The sequence below is a fragment of the Convolutriloba macropyga genome, chromosome 13 (genome assembly GCF_964194025.1).
Source record: "Convolutriloba macropyga chromosome 13, txConMacr16.3, whole genome shotgun sequence".
Classification (NCBI taxonomy): domain Eukaryota; kingdom Metazoa; phylum Xenacoelomorpha; order Acoela; family Convolutidae; genus Convolutriloba; species Convolutriloba macropyga.
The window spans coordinates 29,135,376-29,153,683 of record NC_134480.1 but is presented as its reverse complement, the minus strand read 5'-3'; the positions used below and the strand labels follow the sequence as shown (position 1 = coordinate 29,153,683).

At 38.3% G+C, this 18,308-nt stretch overlaps 1 protein-coding gene across 2 annotated transcripts in view; it reads right to left on the bottom strand.

Annotated features, from left to right (window-relative positions):
• Window positions 1–18,308, bottom strand: part of LOC142352256 (serine/threonine-protein kinase Nek9-like) — a 148,658-nt gene that overhangs the window by 79,823 nt on the left and 50,527 nt on the right. The window contains exons 7-11 of one of the 2 annotated variants that reach the window (XM_075404734.1): window positions 14,826–14,936; window positions 11,814–11,878; window positions 11,444–11,668; window positions 8,835–8,985; window positions 1,352–1,496 (exon numbers count right to left, since the gene is read on the bottom strand). In XM_075404734.1, the coding sequence (XP_075260849.1) occupies window positions 1,352–1,496; window positions 8,835–8,985; window positions 11,444–11,668; window positions 11,814–11,878; window positions 14,826–14,936 (697 nt within the window). The remainder of the gene's footprint in view (window positions 1–1,351; window positions 1,497–8,834; window positions 8,986–11,443; window positions 11,669–11,813; window positions 11,879–14,825; window positions 14,937–18,308) is intronic. The other variant, XM_075404733.1, reaches the window with a different exon arrangement.

Genomic DNA, 18,308 nt, shown 5'->3' with positions numbered 1-18,308 from the left:
GTATAAAAAATAAAATTGCGTTTTATTAGCGATCGGTGTTGTAGCCACGGGGGGGGGGGTAGCAGGCGCAGTGGGAGGGTGGAGCAATAGTGGGGGGCAACAGTGCGGTGTGGGGGGGACAAATAGTGGGGGGGATCAACAGTGGGGGTGTTTTCAATCTCTAAGAACCGCCCTTCACACAATAAGATAGGTCTCCAAACCAGTTGAGCTGAAACAGAGCTGAAAAGCTCAATAGCTGGCAGATTGCTAGAAAATCGCCACAATAGATGCGTAGATCTGCAGTCTCAAAAAAAACTTAAAAATGACAGACAGAAAATTTACTCTTTTCATTAAAGGATGAGATGTTATTATTTTGATTAAGGATCTGTATAAGGTATTGCTGCCTCTATAAGCTGCTCTCAAATAAACTTCACATAGTGACGCACAACCATTTTATCTCTTTGAAATCAAGTTATAAAGTCAGTTTCAAAGCTCTTTGAAATCAAGTTATAAAGTCAGTTTCAAAGTGATGAAGTCATTTTTGAGAGTGAGGTATAAGTTACGTGTGACCAAAACCTTAATCACGTGAATGAACAAAAAACTCGCTCCACTAAGAATGAAAAATGACGTCACAAAATTGACGACAAATTTTTTAAAAATTCAAAGAATTTTCATTGACTAAACAAAAAACTAGACCTAGAACGGAATATGAGTGAATTGGAAAAACAATTTCTAAAAAAATCAGATATTAAAAAAAACAAAATCTATGCCAAAATGCCGCATGTGAACAAAAAAACACTAGCGAGAAATTGAAATTTAGTTTAAAAAACTAGTCTTAGAATGAACTATGAATGGATTGTGAAAAAATATTTAGAAAAAAAAATCCCATCAAGAAAATTGAAAAAACAGTAAAAATCAGAGTGAAATTGCCGCATGTGAACAAAAAACCACTAGCGAGAGAGTGAATTTTTGTTCAAACACCGTTTTCTCACTCTGCTTTAAAGTTAGAGCGGAAAAATTTCACGCCGCAAAACCAGTCGCTTTTTCGCTCCACTTCCTGTTTCGGCGTGACCAAAATCACTACTCCAATTTGACTTCAAAAATCATGAAAATGTGTGAACAGATCTTAAAAAAAGACAGCGCCCCAATACAATTCAAATTATTTGAATTGTAAAAAAACCAAGAGAAGGCCAATAATAGCCGCAGCTATCGCTGTGCGGCTATTGAAAAGACCGACAGAACTAATATACTTGCTACAAACTTCGTTTGAGAGCAATTAATAATATCTAGGAAAGTACCACAAATTCCATTTAAAACCCAGCAAGATTGAATGCGTCAAAATTACGGGTTCATCTGAGATCAAATTTTATACCAGTTAATATCAGGGTGAATTCGGAACCACACGCCACTTGTTGCACTTGACAATCAAGGGCCTCCACCACTTTGGGCCGTCTCTGAGACTTGAGTGCCCCGTGACCCAACTGTCCTGTATTGTATTCGGGTGAACATCCACTGGCCTGAAAGTATCACATCTCATTCAGGACAGCGGTTATGTAAATTGGCGCTCAATGCCAGCACCCCACCCATGTCTAAGAGTGCATATTCTTGGCAATCCCCAAGCTCATATGCAATTTTTCCACAATTATTTGCTGTAAAAACCTGATTTTCAACAGGGCTCACACAAGCATCCGAAAACGTAAAGAACAGAATCCATAAATACAATCAAGCTAATTCATGTTCTCAATGGAACAATGTAGGCACACTAAAGAGAAGCGGAACCAATGTTATAAAAGAAACAATAAGTAATGCAACATTTCTACATTCGGTAAACTTAAGACCAATAGGGATTCGGTTCCGTTTACCTGATGAATGAACGTCTTAATTATGTATAATACTAAAATGGTAAAAAGATCTTGGCTTGTTTCAACTCAGGCGTATTGCCATCTTTAAAAAAAGACGCTCAGTGAGTTAATTCTCCGCAAAATTCTATTTTCAGGAATATCAAGTTGCAATGATACTCAACTTCGTGCTTCCAGGCTGACATTTTGGCTTTGCACATTTCTTTACAGGATGTTCAAATTCTTCAACGTTCCAATTAAGTAATGCGTTCTCGAGATCCTAATTTTTCTCTTAAAAAAGTCGACATCCAGTTGCCACGTTCCAAGAGAACACGATGAACAATTGGCATATTGATATCACTCCGATAAACATACGGACCACTGTATTATTTATACGGTTTCAATAACTGCCGCCAACTATAACGAACAAAGACTTGGATTGGTTACAGAATTTAAGAAAATAAAATAATATCCGACTGTCTGGATAATAACAAAATTGTACAGACGGAAGTAGTAAAGAGAATAAAGTACACACTTAAACAAAGGGGCCAATTTGAACTCAATTTTTTTTATTTTTCGAGACTGAATTCCGCTATCTCGGAGTAGCTAAGAAATCTAGGAAATACATGAAAACTACTACCTGTCCGCATTAGTGTTTCTATGATACAAAAATATCTATGCTTCCAGGGAACTTGTTATATCCTTTTCACCGGTTCTAAGTTGCGCAAAAGAAAGGCAAAAATTAAAACATAGCTGGCAGATTGCCAGAAAATAGCCGCAATAGATTCGTAGATCGACAGTCTAAAAAAACAGTAAAAAAGACAGACCAAAAAAATTTCGTCTTTTCATTGAAGGCTGATCTGTTATACTTTGGTTGAAAATCTGTATAAGTTATTGCTGCCTCTATTAGCTGATCTCAAAAAACCTTCATTTAGAGTGACACACACCCATTTGACCTTATCTCTTTCAATTAAAGTAAATAAAAGTCAATTTCAAATTGAGGAAGTCATTTTTGAGAGTGAGGTAAGTCAAGTGTGACCAAAAATTTAATCACGCGCATGAACAAAAAACTCGCTCCACTAAGAGCGAAAAATGACGTCACACATGCAATTCAGTTGAAATTGCATGAACGAATGAAGAATAAGTTGCTGTGACGTCATATGGTCGTAACAAAAATCATGACGACGAAATAAAAAAAAAACCAAGAGAAGGCCAATAATAGCCCCAGCTATCGCTGTGCGGCTATTAAAAATAAAACGATGAAATCTCTGCAAAACGAACGTTTAATAAGTTGATGACCTTTAAGGGATCAATTCTAGAAGCAATCTGAAACTTTATGAACACCCCCATATCTTGAAACTTTATGAACACCCCCATATCTTGAGACTTTATGATCACAACCGACTGATGTCAGACGAATTCCCCGCAAATGACGTCAACCTTGCTGTTCAACAACTACCATGCCGAGGCCATGCGAGCCGCAGAAGAGAAGAGAAAACAGGCGGCAGACGATAGGTACCAAGAATGCCCTCAAGTGGAGATGGACGGAAGGAAGCAGCCTCCCCCCGAAAGACATTAAAAGAGCCTTGCGGAACGCAAACAGGCAGAAATTCGAAACCACGGACAGCTTGTTTGCAGATGACTCGACGTTAAAAAGGCTGGAATGATGAACTTTTAGCAGGGAAAGAGGTTGTCAAAGCCGCAATGACCGACTATGAAGAAAAAAGCCACGACGGCATATAAGAAAGCATGGACTTTGGAAGCGAGGCTTGTAACAGGACCAGAATGCTCGGGACCTTGGTAGGAAAAAAAAAGACCTAAATGCAAGGATAAGCAGGGGCAATCAAGCGTGGTTCAAAGTCAAAAAGGGGCTGTGGAAATCCAACTTAAAGAAACGGACACGCGCAGTAGTTCTCCAAGCCACAGTTGAATCCACAATCTTGTTCGAATGCGTAGTTCAGCCGTGGTGCAAATCAGATATTTAGAAGCTGCCAAGAGTGGACGATAAGGCCTACAGATGGATATGGAATGATAGCAAAGGGCTTACACGACTAAGGATGCAGAAAGAACATGTGAACTCCTATCGAATCAGGAAACAGCTCCAAATAACATCCGTCAGAACAAAGATTGAGCTCAGAACACTAGAGCGAATCGGACACATCTGAATTGTCGGGCAGTAAAAAGAGCGGTGTTGGGAAACTGGGCGCAAATGCCCACAGCCAATGGGAATTTCCGTGGCGGTACAATCTCATACTGTCGCCGGATACTGTTTGAGGCCGGGATTCTCTGGACCAATGTAGAAAAGCTGGCCCCGAACAAGAAAACATGTGAAGAGACCTTGCGCCTGAGGGAAACATTTCTCGCGGATGGGGAGGACCTGATGAGCGAGCGAAGGAGTACATAAACTATGCCCAAGCGTAGTCAACAGGTCAAACACGAAGAGACAATAGAAATGTAACTGGGCTGCTGTGAGATGTGCAAGAGTAAGGGCAGCCTGAGCCAACATGAAGGACGAATGCACAAAGACGCATGAACCCCACTAACATGCCACAAATGCAAAAACCAGTTTGCAGAATTGTGCTTATTGAAGAACCACGTGAAAAGCTGCGACGGAGCCCCTCCGAATGAGTGTGCGAACTGTGGACAGAGAATAAGCTTAAGAAATAAAGAAAGACATAGGCGAGACTACTTTCATTTCCGCTCCTCTACCTGTGCCCCTCAGGGGTCCAGAGATATCAGCACAGCTAATTGAGAGCTCCTTTACTTTCTCTAGGCATTTGTTGATGTAACACAATTTCTCTGTAGATGTTGGAGACATACCTAACAGAAGGTTAACCTTGAACTCCTTTCAGATTCCTGGATGGGATACAAGTACTGGAGAATCGAGAAAAGTGCCCCCGAAATAAAATTTCTCGACAACGAGAAAAGAAAAGATGCACTTAAGAGGCATCTTTGGGAGAACAAGTTGCATATAGATTACGATTCCGACCCATACATGACAATAGTGAGAACCAAGTGCAAAAACTTGTGCGACTTCGCAGTTCTGGGAGATTCTATTGCGTATGGAGTCTCCCTAAGCGGCGGTATCGTCATGAGTTATTTTGGAGCAGGCCTGGAGAGAATGGCTCGACGCTCCATACGGAACCACCTTCTAGATCGAGGAGTAACGAGAAGTGCCATTCTTAGAGTGACCAATGACCTTGTGACACGAGACAGGCGTGTCACCCCAGTGTGTGACATCAAACCACGCCTCGAATACGTCATCAGGCTGTACCAAGATGGTGGGGCAAAGGTTGCTCTATGTAAAGTGCGTGGCAGGAGTCGCTACAAAGAAGCAGTTGAAAGCACTTGAAAATGTACCGACAAACGTGCAGAGGAACGAATGCTCTTTTTGTAGATTACAAGAATTTGACGTTTGTGGGAACGAGCGGAGACGGGCTGAACCCAGACTCCAACCACCTGCAAGTCCTATCAAAGGACTTCTACAAGGGTCTCGAGGCTCTGGGACTAACCCAATAGAGGGTAAACTGCAGAGCAAGAGATCCCACCAAATATGGCATGTATACAACCAAGACAACCAAGTAAGTATCTATGATCAATCGCAACCAAGGTAACCAAATATCACGCACGACAGCAACCCACCACTTGACGGTGTCCAGACCTCCCATCGAGGTGTAACGGAAAAGAAGAAGAACGTGAAACTTTACGAACACCCTCATATCTTGAGACTTTATGAACACAATCGACTGACGTCAGACGACTTCCCCGCAAATGACCGCCAAGGGATTGGCTTCAGCTGTCGCTAGTTTGAGCTTTAAGCATCCCCTCATCAGCATTCCTGTACCGTAAACTTAAAATCTAATTATTGTCTCGAAAGATGGGGGCCTCCCCATAGCCCGAAGAGTAATGGGGAGGCCCAATGAGTCGGAAGAACAAAGAAGACCCGGCGCTGTCCTTCTGGACATAACAAAGGCCTACCCCAGGGTAAACAAACCTCTACTCTGGAAAATTCTGCTCAGACTAGTAATGCCAAGAGAAACTCTTGAGTGCTGAAGTGCCTACACGAAGACACACCATACAGAGTAAAGGGCAGGGAAGGCTTGAGTGATCCGTGGCACCCGGCACGAGGACTACGAGAAGAATGCGCAACGTCACCCTTGCTGTTCAACATCTACCGTGCCGAGGCCATGCGAGCCGCAGAAGAGAAGAGAAAACAGCCGGCACACGATACGGACCAAGAATGGTCTCAAGTGGAGATGGACGGAAGGAAGCAGCCTCCCCCCGAAAGACATTAAAAGAGCCTTGCGGAACCCAAACAGGCAGAAATTCGAAACCACGGACAGCTTGTTTGCAGATGACTCGATGTTAAAAGGCTGGAATGATGATTTTTTAGCAGGGAAAGAGGTTGTCAAAGCCGCAATGACCGACTATGAAGAAAAAAGCCACGACGGCATAGAAGAAAGCATGGACTTTGGAAGCGAGGCTTGTAACAAATACTTGATCGATTCATTTGGCTATATGGTCTAGTCTAGTCAATCCATCTAGACTATAGAGCAATCAGTTTCATTACGAGGTATCATAACTTTTGCTACTAAGAAAATCTCAAACACAGCGACGAAAGGTGATGAAGTACTGCATTTTTCTTAGGTGCAACCGGCACAGTGATTCAGCAATTCCGCGTGAGTTTTATGGAATTAATTGCCAATTTTTGTCATGTGGTATCTTTCTTAAATGTATGGCGGATAAGAGTGACAAGTTCTTATATATATGCTCATTAGCAGCAGTTATTTGGCAAGTAATGAGGTGTAGGAGCTAACGGAAGGCATGAAAGTACCGCTGGCATAGAGTTGTTTCCTTCATTGCATTGAGTTTGTGCTAATAAGAACACTAGAAAGGCGTCAATCAGACATTTTGCTCTTCCTGCATTTTAAATATTCAGGTTATAGGGAATATTTCTCACCGTCCATGTGAGCAAATCTCTCTCCAGAGATATAGCAGCCATGACATTAGGTCCAACAGCTACTGAAATTGCAGAAGGTGCCTGTTTCAATGAGAACTCTTCCAACTTCACAGGAGTCAGTCTCCCCCCACCCCACGTGAACACCTCCGATGTCTACGACGGGAACTGTTTCATATCGCCGCAAAAAAGGTTTTCCTTTATAATTAACACTGATGACATTATAATTTAAGGTCCATTCTGTTTTCCTACCTTAAATGTTGGATCTTTTCCGTTTGTGCCCCCCTCCCCCCAGTACGTTATGCTCCCCCCAGTTACAGAGCACGTGCCATTATTACATAGTTAAATCATTAAGAACAAATATGGCACGTGCATCTGGGGGATGCAAATATGCACCCACTAAACCTGGGGGGGGGGTCACAAACGGAAAAGATCCTAGATGTCTTAATGCGCACGTGACATGCTAACAATTATATTGTGCTTTATTACAACACATGTATTTGAATCTTTTGAACTTCGGCATTTGCGATTTGCTCATTTGTTGAATGCCGAGGCTTGTAACAAATACTTGATCGATTCATTTGGCTATATGGTCTAGTCTAGTCAATCCATCTAGACTATAGAGCAATCAGTTTCATTACGAGGTATCATAACTTTTGCTACTAAGAAAATCTCAAACACAGCGACGAAAGGTGATGAAGTACTGCATTTTTCTTAGGTGCAACCGGCACAGTGATTCAGCAATTCCGCGTGAGTTTTATGGAATTAATTGCCAATTTTTGTCATGTGGTATCTTTCTTAAATGTATGGCGGATAAGAGTGACAAGTTCTTATATATATGCTCATTAGCAGCAGTTATTTGGCAAGTAATGAGGTGTAGGAGCTAACGGAAGGCATGAAAGTACCGCTGGCATAGAGTTGTTTCCTTCATTGCATTGAGTTTGTGCTAATAAGAACACTAGAAAGGCGTCAATCAGACATTTTGCTCTTCCTGCATTTTAAATATTCAGGTTATAGGGAATATTTCTCACCGTCCATGTGAGCAAATCTCTCTCCAGAGATATAGCAGCCATGACATTAGGTTCAACAGCTACTGAAATTGCAGAAGATGCCTGTTTCAATGAGAACTCTTCCAACTTCACAGGAGTCAGTCTCCCCCCACCCCACGTGAACACCTCCGATGTCTACGACGGGAACTGTTTCATATCGCCGCAAAAAAGGTTTTCCTTTATAATTAACACTGATGACATTATAATTTAAGGTCCATTCTGTTTTCCTACCTTAAATGTTGGATCTTTTCCGTTTGTGCCCCCCTCCCCCCAGTACGTTATGCTCCCCCCAGTTACAGAGCACGTGCCATTATTACATAGTTAAATCATTAAGAACAAATATGGCACGTGCATCTGGGGGATGCAAATATGCACCCACTAAACCTGGGGGGGGGGGTCACAAACGGAAAAGATCCTAGATGTCTTAATGCGCACGTGACATGCTAACAATTATATTGTGCTTTATTACAACACATGTATTTGAATCTTTTGAACTTCGGCATTTGCGATTTGCTCATTTGTTGAATGCCGAGGCTTGTAACAAATACTTGATCGATTCATTTGGCTATATGGTCTAGTCTAGTCAATCCATCTAGACTATAGAGCAATCAGTTTCATTACGAGGTATCATAACTTTTGCTACTAAGAAAATCTCAAACACAGCGACGAAAGGTGATGAAGTACTGCATTTTTCTTAGGTGCAACCGGCACAGTGATTCAGCAATTCCGCGTGAGTTTTATGGAATTAATTGCCAATTTTTGTCATGTGGTATCTTTCTTAAATGTATGGCGGATAAGAGTGACAAGTTCTTATATATATGCTCATTAGCAGCAGTTATTTGGCAAGTAATGAGGTGTAGGAGCTAACGGAAGGCATGAAAGTACCGCTGGCATAGAGTTGTTTCCTTCATTGCATTGAGTTTGTGCTAATAAGAACACTAGAAAGGCGTCAATCAGACATTTTGCTTTTCCTGCATTTTAAATATTCAGGTTATAGGGAATATTTCTCACCGTCCATGTGAGCAAATCTCTCTCCAGAGATATAGCAGCCATGACATTAGGTCCAACAGCTACTGAAATTGCAGAAGATGCCTGTTTCAATGAGAACTCTTCCAACTTCACAGGAGTCAGTCTCCCCCCACCCCACGTGAACACCTCCGATGTCTACGACGGGAACTGTTTCATATCGCCGCAAAAAAGGTTTTCCTTTATAATTAACACTGATGACATTATAATTTAAGGTCCATTCTGTTTTCCTACCTTAAATGTCGGATCTTTTCCGTTTGTGCCCCCCTCCCCCCAGTACGTTATGCTCCCCCCAGTTACAGAGCACGTGCCATTATTACATAGTTAAATCATTAAGAACAAATATGGCACGTGCATCTGGGGGATGCAAATATGCACCCACTAAACCTGGGGGGGGGGTCACAAACGGAAAAGATCCTAGATGTCTTAATGCGCACGTGACATGCTAACAATTATATTGTGCTTTATTACAACACATGTATTTGAATCTTTTGAACTTCGGCATTTGCGATTTGCTCATTTGTTGAATGCCGAAATTTGCCAGAAAGATTCGGCGTTAAAGCGATTTCAGGGTAAATATATCGGGTGAGGGGTGAATATATCGGGTGTTAAATTATAGGGGGTTAAATACATAAGAAGAAGAACCATAAGCATGATTGTGGAAGCTAAATAGATAAGTCGTTTTACAGTAAGGGCTAAAATGAACCTCTTAAAAGGGCTACACAAACTATTGTAAAAACAAGCATATTATATTGTTCACACCGATTTAGGAAAACAATTTTTTTGTTCACGGTGAGAAGATGGAAATAGCATGTACTATGCTTTCATAAACGTTTTCAGTACTACTCTAGAGTTCCACGCCCCACTTATAAAAAGCTTTCAATCGGAAAGAAAAATTGCTGAAAAACCTTGGCTGACAAAAGAGTTGAGAGAAGAAATTGCCAAAAAACATAGACTTTTTAATATCTGGAAAAAGAACCCATCGGAGCAAGGGCATACCGTTTTCAAATATCAGAGAAATTTAAATAATAGGCGTTTAAAAACAGCCCAAAACGAGTTTTGCAAACAATTTTTCAAAGAACTACCAACAAGTAAAGAACAATGGAGTTTCATCAAAAAAAGAATTGGCAAAGAAAGGGAGTGTCTCTTTATAGAAAAACTAGTCGACGGTGAAACAGAAGTAGAAAATGAACTTGATATTGCAAATTGTCTCAATAGAAGTTTTCAAAAACTAGGCTTACACAATGGACAATATGTGAGCGCTCCAAATATTTCTCGCATAGAAGTTAGGGAAAAATTTTGCTTCAGAACAGTTACACTAAGGGAACTATATGATGCCATCGATTCACTCGACAGCAATAAGTCTCCGGGTCCAGAAGTTTTTAATGCTTGGGCAATCAAGGCAGCGAAGCTTCCAATCGGAACCCATTTGCAATTTGTTTTTAACACATGCATTAGTCAAAATATTTTCCGGGAAAATTTAAAAATTGCTTTCATTAGTCCGGTCTACAAAAAAGGGGACGTAAAAATTTGCGAGAACTATAGGCCTATCTCAATTATATTAATGATTTTCGAGAAAAGGTACAAAGGAACTTCGACATAATTCAATTTGCTGATGACACAAGTTTCCATTTTAGCAGAAACAATGTCAGCGAACTGGAAAAATGTGTTTCTGAAATACTGGAGAAAACAGATAATTATCTAAAGCAAAACAAATTAACCATGAATACCGGTAAAACTGAACTTCTTTGCGTCTCGAAGGAACATGAAAATTTTGATCCAATAGTTTTTCGGGGACAAGAAATTAAACCACAAAGTCACTGCAGATACTTGGGTATAATAATTGATTCTAAACTAAATTTTCATGTACAACTCAACAAAGTCCTATCAAATATGGCCACAGCGATTAGATCCATATACTTTTTACGTTATCAGTTACCTCTGGAAGCACGATTGATGCTATTCAAATCCCTAGTCCTTTCTCATTTAACATTCAGTGCTCTATTTTTTCAGAACTTGAATTTCTCTGCAATGCAGCAAATTAATCGACAAATCAATTGGGGTATTAAAGTTTGCTATATGAGAAAAAAGTTTGAGAGATCTACAAATCTCTTAGTAAAATCTGACATTTTGCCTGCAGAACTTTTAATAAGCCAGATGAGTGTTTCAAAACTTAGGAATGATATTTCATTAGTGAAAAGACACGGCACTGAGAGTTTTTTTCTAAGTGGTAATGTCTTAGTAAGAAAAAACAACAGATCTGAACAGCTAATTCTCTTAAGGTCGAGCAGTCGATCAATACAAAAAAGAAGCATCCAAAAATGGAGTAAACTTCCGCGTGAATTCCGGACTATCAGATCACGCTCAAAGTTTAAACGCATGTTAAAACAGCATCTGCTCCAACAATTCAAACTTGTACCGTTGGAAAGGAACGTTGGTGGCTTCAAAAGTTTTTTTTTACCTTTAGAAAACGGAACCACTAATTTTGATTTTTAACATTGTACTAATTTGGTTTATATAATTTTAAACTTGTAATATTTAACCCCTGGGTTATATTTTCAATTTACTTGTTTAAAAAAAAGAAAAAAACAGATCCCTGAGATGCGATGGTGGGATTCGTTGTGAAGGATGCTCCGCTCCCAACGAATGACAGGGATGAAGAGGAGTGAGCGTAGAAAGAGTCACTCCCACTCACGGAATCGCCGCAGTCGACAGAATCGTTGGTCGAGGAATTAAGATTGCCAGCCGAATTGGGTCTGGGAATAGATGGTGTTGTCGATATCCTAGCCGCGGCTCTGGCTAACCTCAATTCGTACATTCTGAATCATACAATGTAAAGACAACCAACTGTTTTCCATCAAATCAATGTCATCACGCAAAGAACGAAAGTCAGGGATTAAAGCTAACAATCAGAGACCATACTAGCCAGAGACAAAGATGATGTTACAGTACTATGGATCTTACTTGGATCTGTCTTGAAAGCATGAGTTACTCAGGACCTCGGCTGCAGACGGTCTGTCTTTCGGATCCTATAACAGCAATGCATACTCATTTGACACATTAAAGTGCGGGACATTATATGAAAAACAAGGATTTCTCAAAAACTTCGTTACTACAAGTACGTGTCAGAAGAGAACGAATAATGCAAGTCAATCTTCGACTGTCGTCATTACGAGCGTCTACGTGTTCCGAATTCAACATGCTTACATAGTAAATGACGGCCACTTACAAGTCCTCACTTAAGATATAGAGTAAAGCGCCCAAATTATGCATGTGAACCAATTGGGTAAATCGATTGCCAAACCAATTATGGGCACAAGCCGTAGTTAGCACTGACCAATTTTCAATGGATTAAGATACAAAAATTGGTTACCAATATAAAAAATGAGTAATTTAATAGGAAAAAAATGGGACCGGTAGACGCTCGTAATGATCCAGCATGATATGGAGAAAATGGTGCAATTAACGCCTGTCAAACAATTTTACTTGATATCGGGAAATTGGTTTCTTCGAATTCAGGCGCAACTCATAGTTTAGTAGCGCTGAATTTCTGAAGCAAAAATTGATTTTCCAAGGCAAAGCTTGTTTTTTTTTTAAAAAAAAATTCGTGGAAAATTCAGATACAGACCAGCTGTTTAAAATGGTCTCTTCCTTTTCTTCCTTTTTCAACTGTCATCTGAATCCACTTGTGTATTTTTTGGCTGATAGAAAACGCTATATAGCCATAAATTCCTATTACAATTCGAGCGTTAAAAAACAACATTTCTTAGCTTGGTAACCCAAATTTAAGGAGTTCAATATATACATTTCAAGCCAACTGTGACTTTATTTCTTGTTAGCTCCAACAAAATGCGCGACAATGATCCTATCATCAAATGTATTGGTCTTATAGAAACATAAAATTGACAAAAAACTAAGAAGTTGTGAGCGATAAGCAAACTATGGAAAACGTTTTCGACTTTAAAGCACCTTTAGCAGCAACTATTTGGATGAAGAATTTTCAAAAAAGAAGTTTACTGAAATATTGTTGCCATCCTTCTTAATTAAAAAATGAAATCTATCATTTGGATAGTGAAGAATGAGACAGCAATGCGTAACGAAGAACGCGTGCAGATGGCTTAAAAGAACTGAGTATTTCTTGTTTTCGCAGTTTATCCTCAAAAGGCCGACGAAAATGTGAGGGAAAGGGAAAATGGCACTCCTTTGATCAACTCATGAAATCAGGAATTTAAAAATTTCATCTGTCAAGAAACTCATGCACCTATTTTCTCTCGAAATTTGTGATTTATGGAACCAATTTCATTATCTGGCTAAATTTTCTCCAGAAGAAAACATACCCGGCAGATTGCCGGAAAATAGCCGCCGTTGATTCCAATAAGCATGATTGGGATTGAAATAACAGAAGATATTGAAAAAAAAAAGATTTTTGTGCAAAAACATTTTTTTAAGTCCGATTTATTTTGATGGCATTTCGTGGTTGTACTTCTGTTTTAGAGAGAGGCTACAGGGGCTACTATCAATACCAATAAGCATTAGAGATGGTAACTAAGACTTATAGGAACGACGTTCAATTAGCGGGCATCTAAAATTGGGCTTTATGGGTTTATCCCGTTTCTACTTCTGACTTCAATTTTTTATACTGACTCTGTTCATTTTGAATTGCTTTGCTGAGCAACTGATGTTCAAAATCACTTTTAGCAGAATGAGAGAAGAGAGAAACTAGCCTAGAGAAGTCAAAAAGATTTAACGCAAAATGTTGAAAAGGCGGCAAAATGAGGTAAAGCGAAACATTTTTTTATTCGACGAAGTAAAAAAAAAACATAGCAGGACAAGTCCTGACGTACAATTCAAAGAATTTTCATTGACGAAACAGAAAAACTAGACCTAGAATGGACTGAGTGAATTGAAAAAACCATTTTTAAAAAAAATCAGATAAAAAAAATGAAAAAAAAAACAGAAAATCAATGTCAAAATGCTGCATGTGAACAAAAAACCACTAGCGAGAAATGAAAATTTAATTCAAACAAAAAACTAGGTCTAGAATGAGCTGTGAATGGATTGGGAAAACCACTTAGAAAAAAATCCGGTGCAAAAAATCGAAAAACAGTAAAAATCAGAGTGAAATTGCCCCATGTGAACAAAAAACCACTACCGAGAAACCGAAATTTTTGTTCAAACACCGTTTTCTCACTCTACTTTAAAATTAGAGCGAAAAAGATTCACGCCGCAAAACCACTCGCTTTTTCGCTCCACTTCCTGTTTCGGCGTGACCAAAATCACTACTCCAATTTGACTTCAAAAATCATGAAAATGTGTGAACAGATCTTAAAAAAAAAGACAGCGCCCCAATACAATTCAAATTCTTTGAATTGTAATAGGAGCGCTATAATAGCCGGCTGAGAAGATGAGGGCGGCTATTAATAAGAAAATGTCAAAGTTAGTTCGACAATGTTGATATCAATAAAATGACGAGTTTACCTTTTTTCTTACCCAAAACAAACTTTTCTTACCTCTTTTTATAACCTCATGAAGAATAATTTGTCCATGCTTTTGTTTTACAAACGGGTGTACTTTCTTTCAGGTAAAAAACAAATATGTTTGAACTTAAGTCAGGTCAGGAAAAAAAACCATAGAATATATTTCCAAACAGAATTCTCAACGTCTGTTTTTCTTATTTTAAGATTCCTAGTGAAATCTTCTCTAGCTAGTTCGCACACTTAATATTAATTTAGAGAGAGAGAGAGGTTTGAAATTTGAATTTCGATTACAGCAAATTTTGCTTTTCAATCATTTTTTTAAATTTTCCACTAAATGCATACTGTTGATGTGTGTGTCACCTTAGTCAATTAAAACTCTGGTGAACTATAAAAATTTGTCTTCAGAAATGATTTTTGATATACGAGTGCAAAATCGGTCAAGCGAACAATCGCATAAAAAGAGCAACAGGCAAGGAATTTCACAAAACTGTATACGTACCGGAGAAAGCATTTTGTCTACCAGGTCGCAAATATCACCAGAGAAGACATTTCTATCCACAGTTCCCTGTAAGTTTCCATGTACCACATCGTGTGCCAGTCTAAGAGCATTCTGAAAAAGTAAACTTATTTGAAACTTCTAATTTTTCCCAATTAATTTTTCAGGATAATTCTTTGCAGTTCTCTCGTTTAGATGAACCTGGCATACGTTCATCCTTTAAAGATCGAACTACACTATTCTTTTATTTAGGAAAAAACAGCGCCAGACGACAAAAATCTAAGCAAAAAAGAACAATGAATTTCGATGTGTACTCAATGGTTTGCAGGTCAAGACTAAGCACAGTCAAAAAGTCTTAAACAGCTCTTTTTTCCTAGTTGCGCAGTAAAGAGCACTTCCCTGCAATTACCGAACGGATTGCATTAGATTTCAATTTATTAATGCGAAGATAGGTGATAAATGCCAGACCTCAACTGTCACACTTAGGCAATGGAAGTATGAACGGGTAGAGAATTTTAAATATCTCCGAACCATGCTCAGTAAGGACGGAAAAACGAGACTGAGATTGCAATAGGAGATTCTCTAGCAGAGAAAGCCTTCTTAAAGATCATAACTCCTCTGAACAACAAGACCCCCTTCATTTGCTATCAGGCAGGTTTTAGCGTTTTACCCTAGTGATGAGTGAATTTAAAACTTGCAAGAATCTTGCAAGCTGATTCAAAACTTGCAAGATTCTTGCAAGAATCTTGCAAGATATCAATCAAGCCAAAAAACTAAATCAGGTTAAAAATGTTGTAGAAAACATCTTTGAGGCAAATTATTGTTTATTGAACAAATTACAAAACCGAATTCAATAAAAAATTTTTTAGCCCGGATTCAAAATCTTGCAAGAATCTTGCAAGAATCTTGCAAGTTTTTGAATTCTGAAAATTTTATGTTTGTATTTTTGGTAGCTCAAACTAACTGAAAACCAAATGAAATGACTGATATAAAAATTTTTGATCAGCAGAACTGAACCTATTTGACTTTTTCCGTGAACGCCTTTTGAATGTGAAATCTTGCAAGAATCTTGCAAATTTCTTGCAAGATTTTGAATTCAAAAATAAATTTTCGACAAAAAAACTAGAGACACCATCGTCAACCAAATTCGTCTATTTTAAGATTAATTAACCTACTCTAAAAAATGACGAAATCACACACTTTCAGTCTTCCTCTCATTTTTAATCAAATAAGTTATTTATAAAGAAACAACCAGTTGGAATATTTTGTTACCGATCCTATCAGTAATTGAGGATCTTTATGTAGTTGGAAAAAACATTCTGCTCATTGTTAATTTCAATTAACTTCCTCATGGGATTTATGTGAACCTATTTGACCCCTTAAGTTGATAGTTATTGGTGTTAATGTCCTTGAAGTTATTTCATTCGAAAAGATCTGGTAAGTTTTTGAAGCCTCATTTTTTGGTCATCTTTCATTCCAATTATAGTTTAGGCTCATCATACAGAAAGTCAGACTCAATTTTTTGGTAAATCAAACGTTAACTTCGTCGTTGATCGTATGCTAACTAATGTTTTTTATTTAGTTCAAAGAGAAAACAAAACTTTGATTTTTTTATAACTGATATTTCCTTAAGTATCACAAAAAATTAATTCTACAAAGCTATATACTTTAGTCCAACCAATCCTTAAGAAATCTCATAGCAATGAAGAAACATCCTAGGTTTAAGTCAGTTTGCTAGATTTTTAGTTAAATTTTTATGTTAATAAAGTCTTATTAGCAAAAAATTCGTGGCACGCTTGGCGTTTTTGATGATTTCTCCTAAACTACTGAGCCAATTTAGACGGGCGTAGTCGCGTTTGGTTGACTATAAGTTTTTTGTGACACCAAATTTCAATTGGTTTTTTTTAATGGGCCAACTCAGAATTTTAATAAGCTTTAGGTTTAAAAAAAATTAAAAAATAATCTTTGAAATTTTTTTTTTTTAGTATTGACGTAGTTTTTCTTTTATTTGTGTTATAGTTACTTGGCAATTGTGTTAATTAGTCTTTGTTCGGGTTCATGAAGCTTTTGGAATCCCCAGTTTTTGGAATTCAATATTTTTTCAATTTTCGTGAAATTATGAAATTCTTTTTTGGTTCATATTTGGTCAAAACACAAAATACGAGGTAGGAAATGGTTCTTACTTCGTGGAATGAGTCTTCAGCGTCCACAAAGGTAAAAATGCGTTTATTTTTTTATTTTGTGTCATGAATTATGTTGGAGGGACTGATTTGTGTCGCTTTCCCGAATTTTTTTTGCGAAAACTATACTTTTTTTAGCAGAAAAATCGGGGCACGCTTCACGTTTCTAATGATTTCTGCCGAACTACTGTGCCAAGTTAGAGGAACATAGTTCCGTTTTGTTGAATAGTTGTTCTTCTTCTCTCCAATAGTTAATTTGTAACGGAAATCGTCCATCTCAGAAGGTTATTAGGCTGTAATTCTAAGAAAAATAAAAAAAAATAATGTTTCGAAACGTTTTTGAGTTTTGATGATGTTATTCTTTAATTTAGGGTCTTGTTACTTGCAAATTGTAATATTTAGGCTTTTGTTTGGGTTGATGAAGTTTTTACAATACTTTGATTTTGGCAATTAAACAATTTTTCATTTTTTGCGAAAACTTGAAGCTCTTGTTTGAGATTTTTTTTGTCAAAACACACAAAACACCCTGGCCTTTATCGCGTGGTGGGATTTTTTTCCCACTTCACACTAGAGATTTTTGGTGGTCAGTAGTTACGCAGTGGACTTGAATTGCGTTCAGAATTTTCTATGGGGCGACGTATTCGGTCGTTTTGCGCGACTTTGCGAGAAATCGAGGTCTCACAATAACCCGAAAATCGGGGTACGCTTCATGTTTCTGACAATTTCTCTGAGACTACTGTACCAAATTGGGTGGGCATTGTCGCTTTTTGCTGGCCCTAAACTTCCATTGCCTGCAGTGTTCAGTGGTTTCTCAAGTCGCCCTAATCAAAAAGTTATTAATTTTTAACTGTAAAAATAGAAGTAAAAATTACATTTTTGAGGGCACTCTTACTGTTTCTGACGATTTTTCCTGAACTGCTCTGCCAATTTGGCCACGCATAGTCGCATTTTGTTGCTATTGAACTTCCCTTCCTTGCGGTGTCTATTGGTTTCTCAGTCGGCCAACTCAAAAAGGTATAAATGCTTAACTTTGAAAAAATTGAAGTAAAAATTACATTTTTGAGGGCATGTTTGTTGTTTCTGAAAATTTCTCCCTGAAGTACTATGTCAATTTGACCAGGCATAATCGCATTTTGTTGGTCCTGAACTCCCCTCTATAGCAGTGTTTATTGGTTTCTCAAGTCGGCCTACTCAAAAAGTTATAAATGTTTAACTTTGAAAAATTTGAACTGTAAATTGCATTTTTGAGGGCACGTTTTTTGGTTGTGACGATTTTTATCTGAACTACTCTGCCAATTCAGCCAGG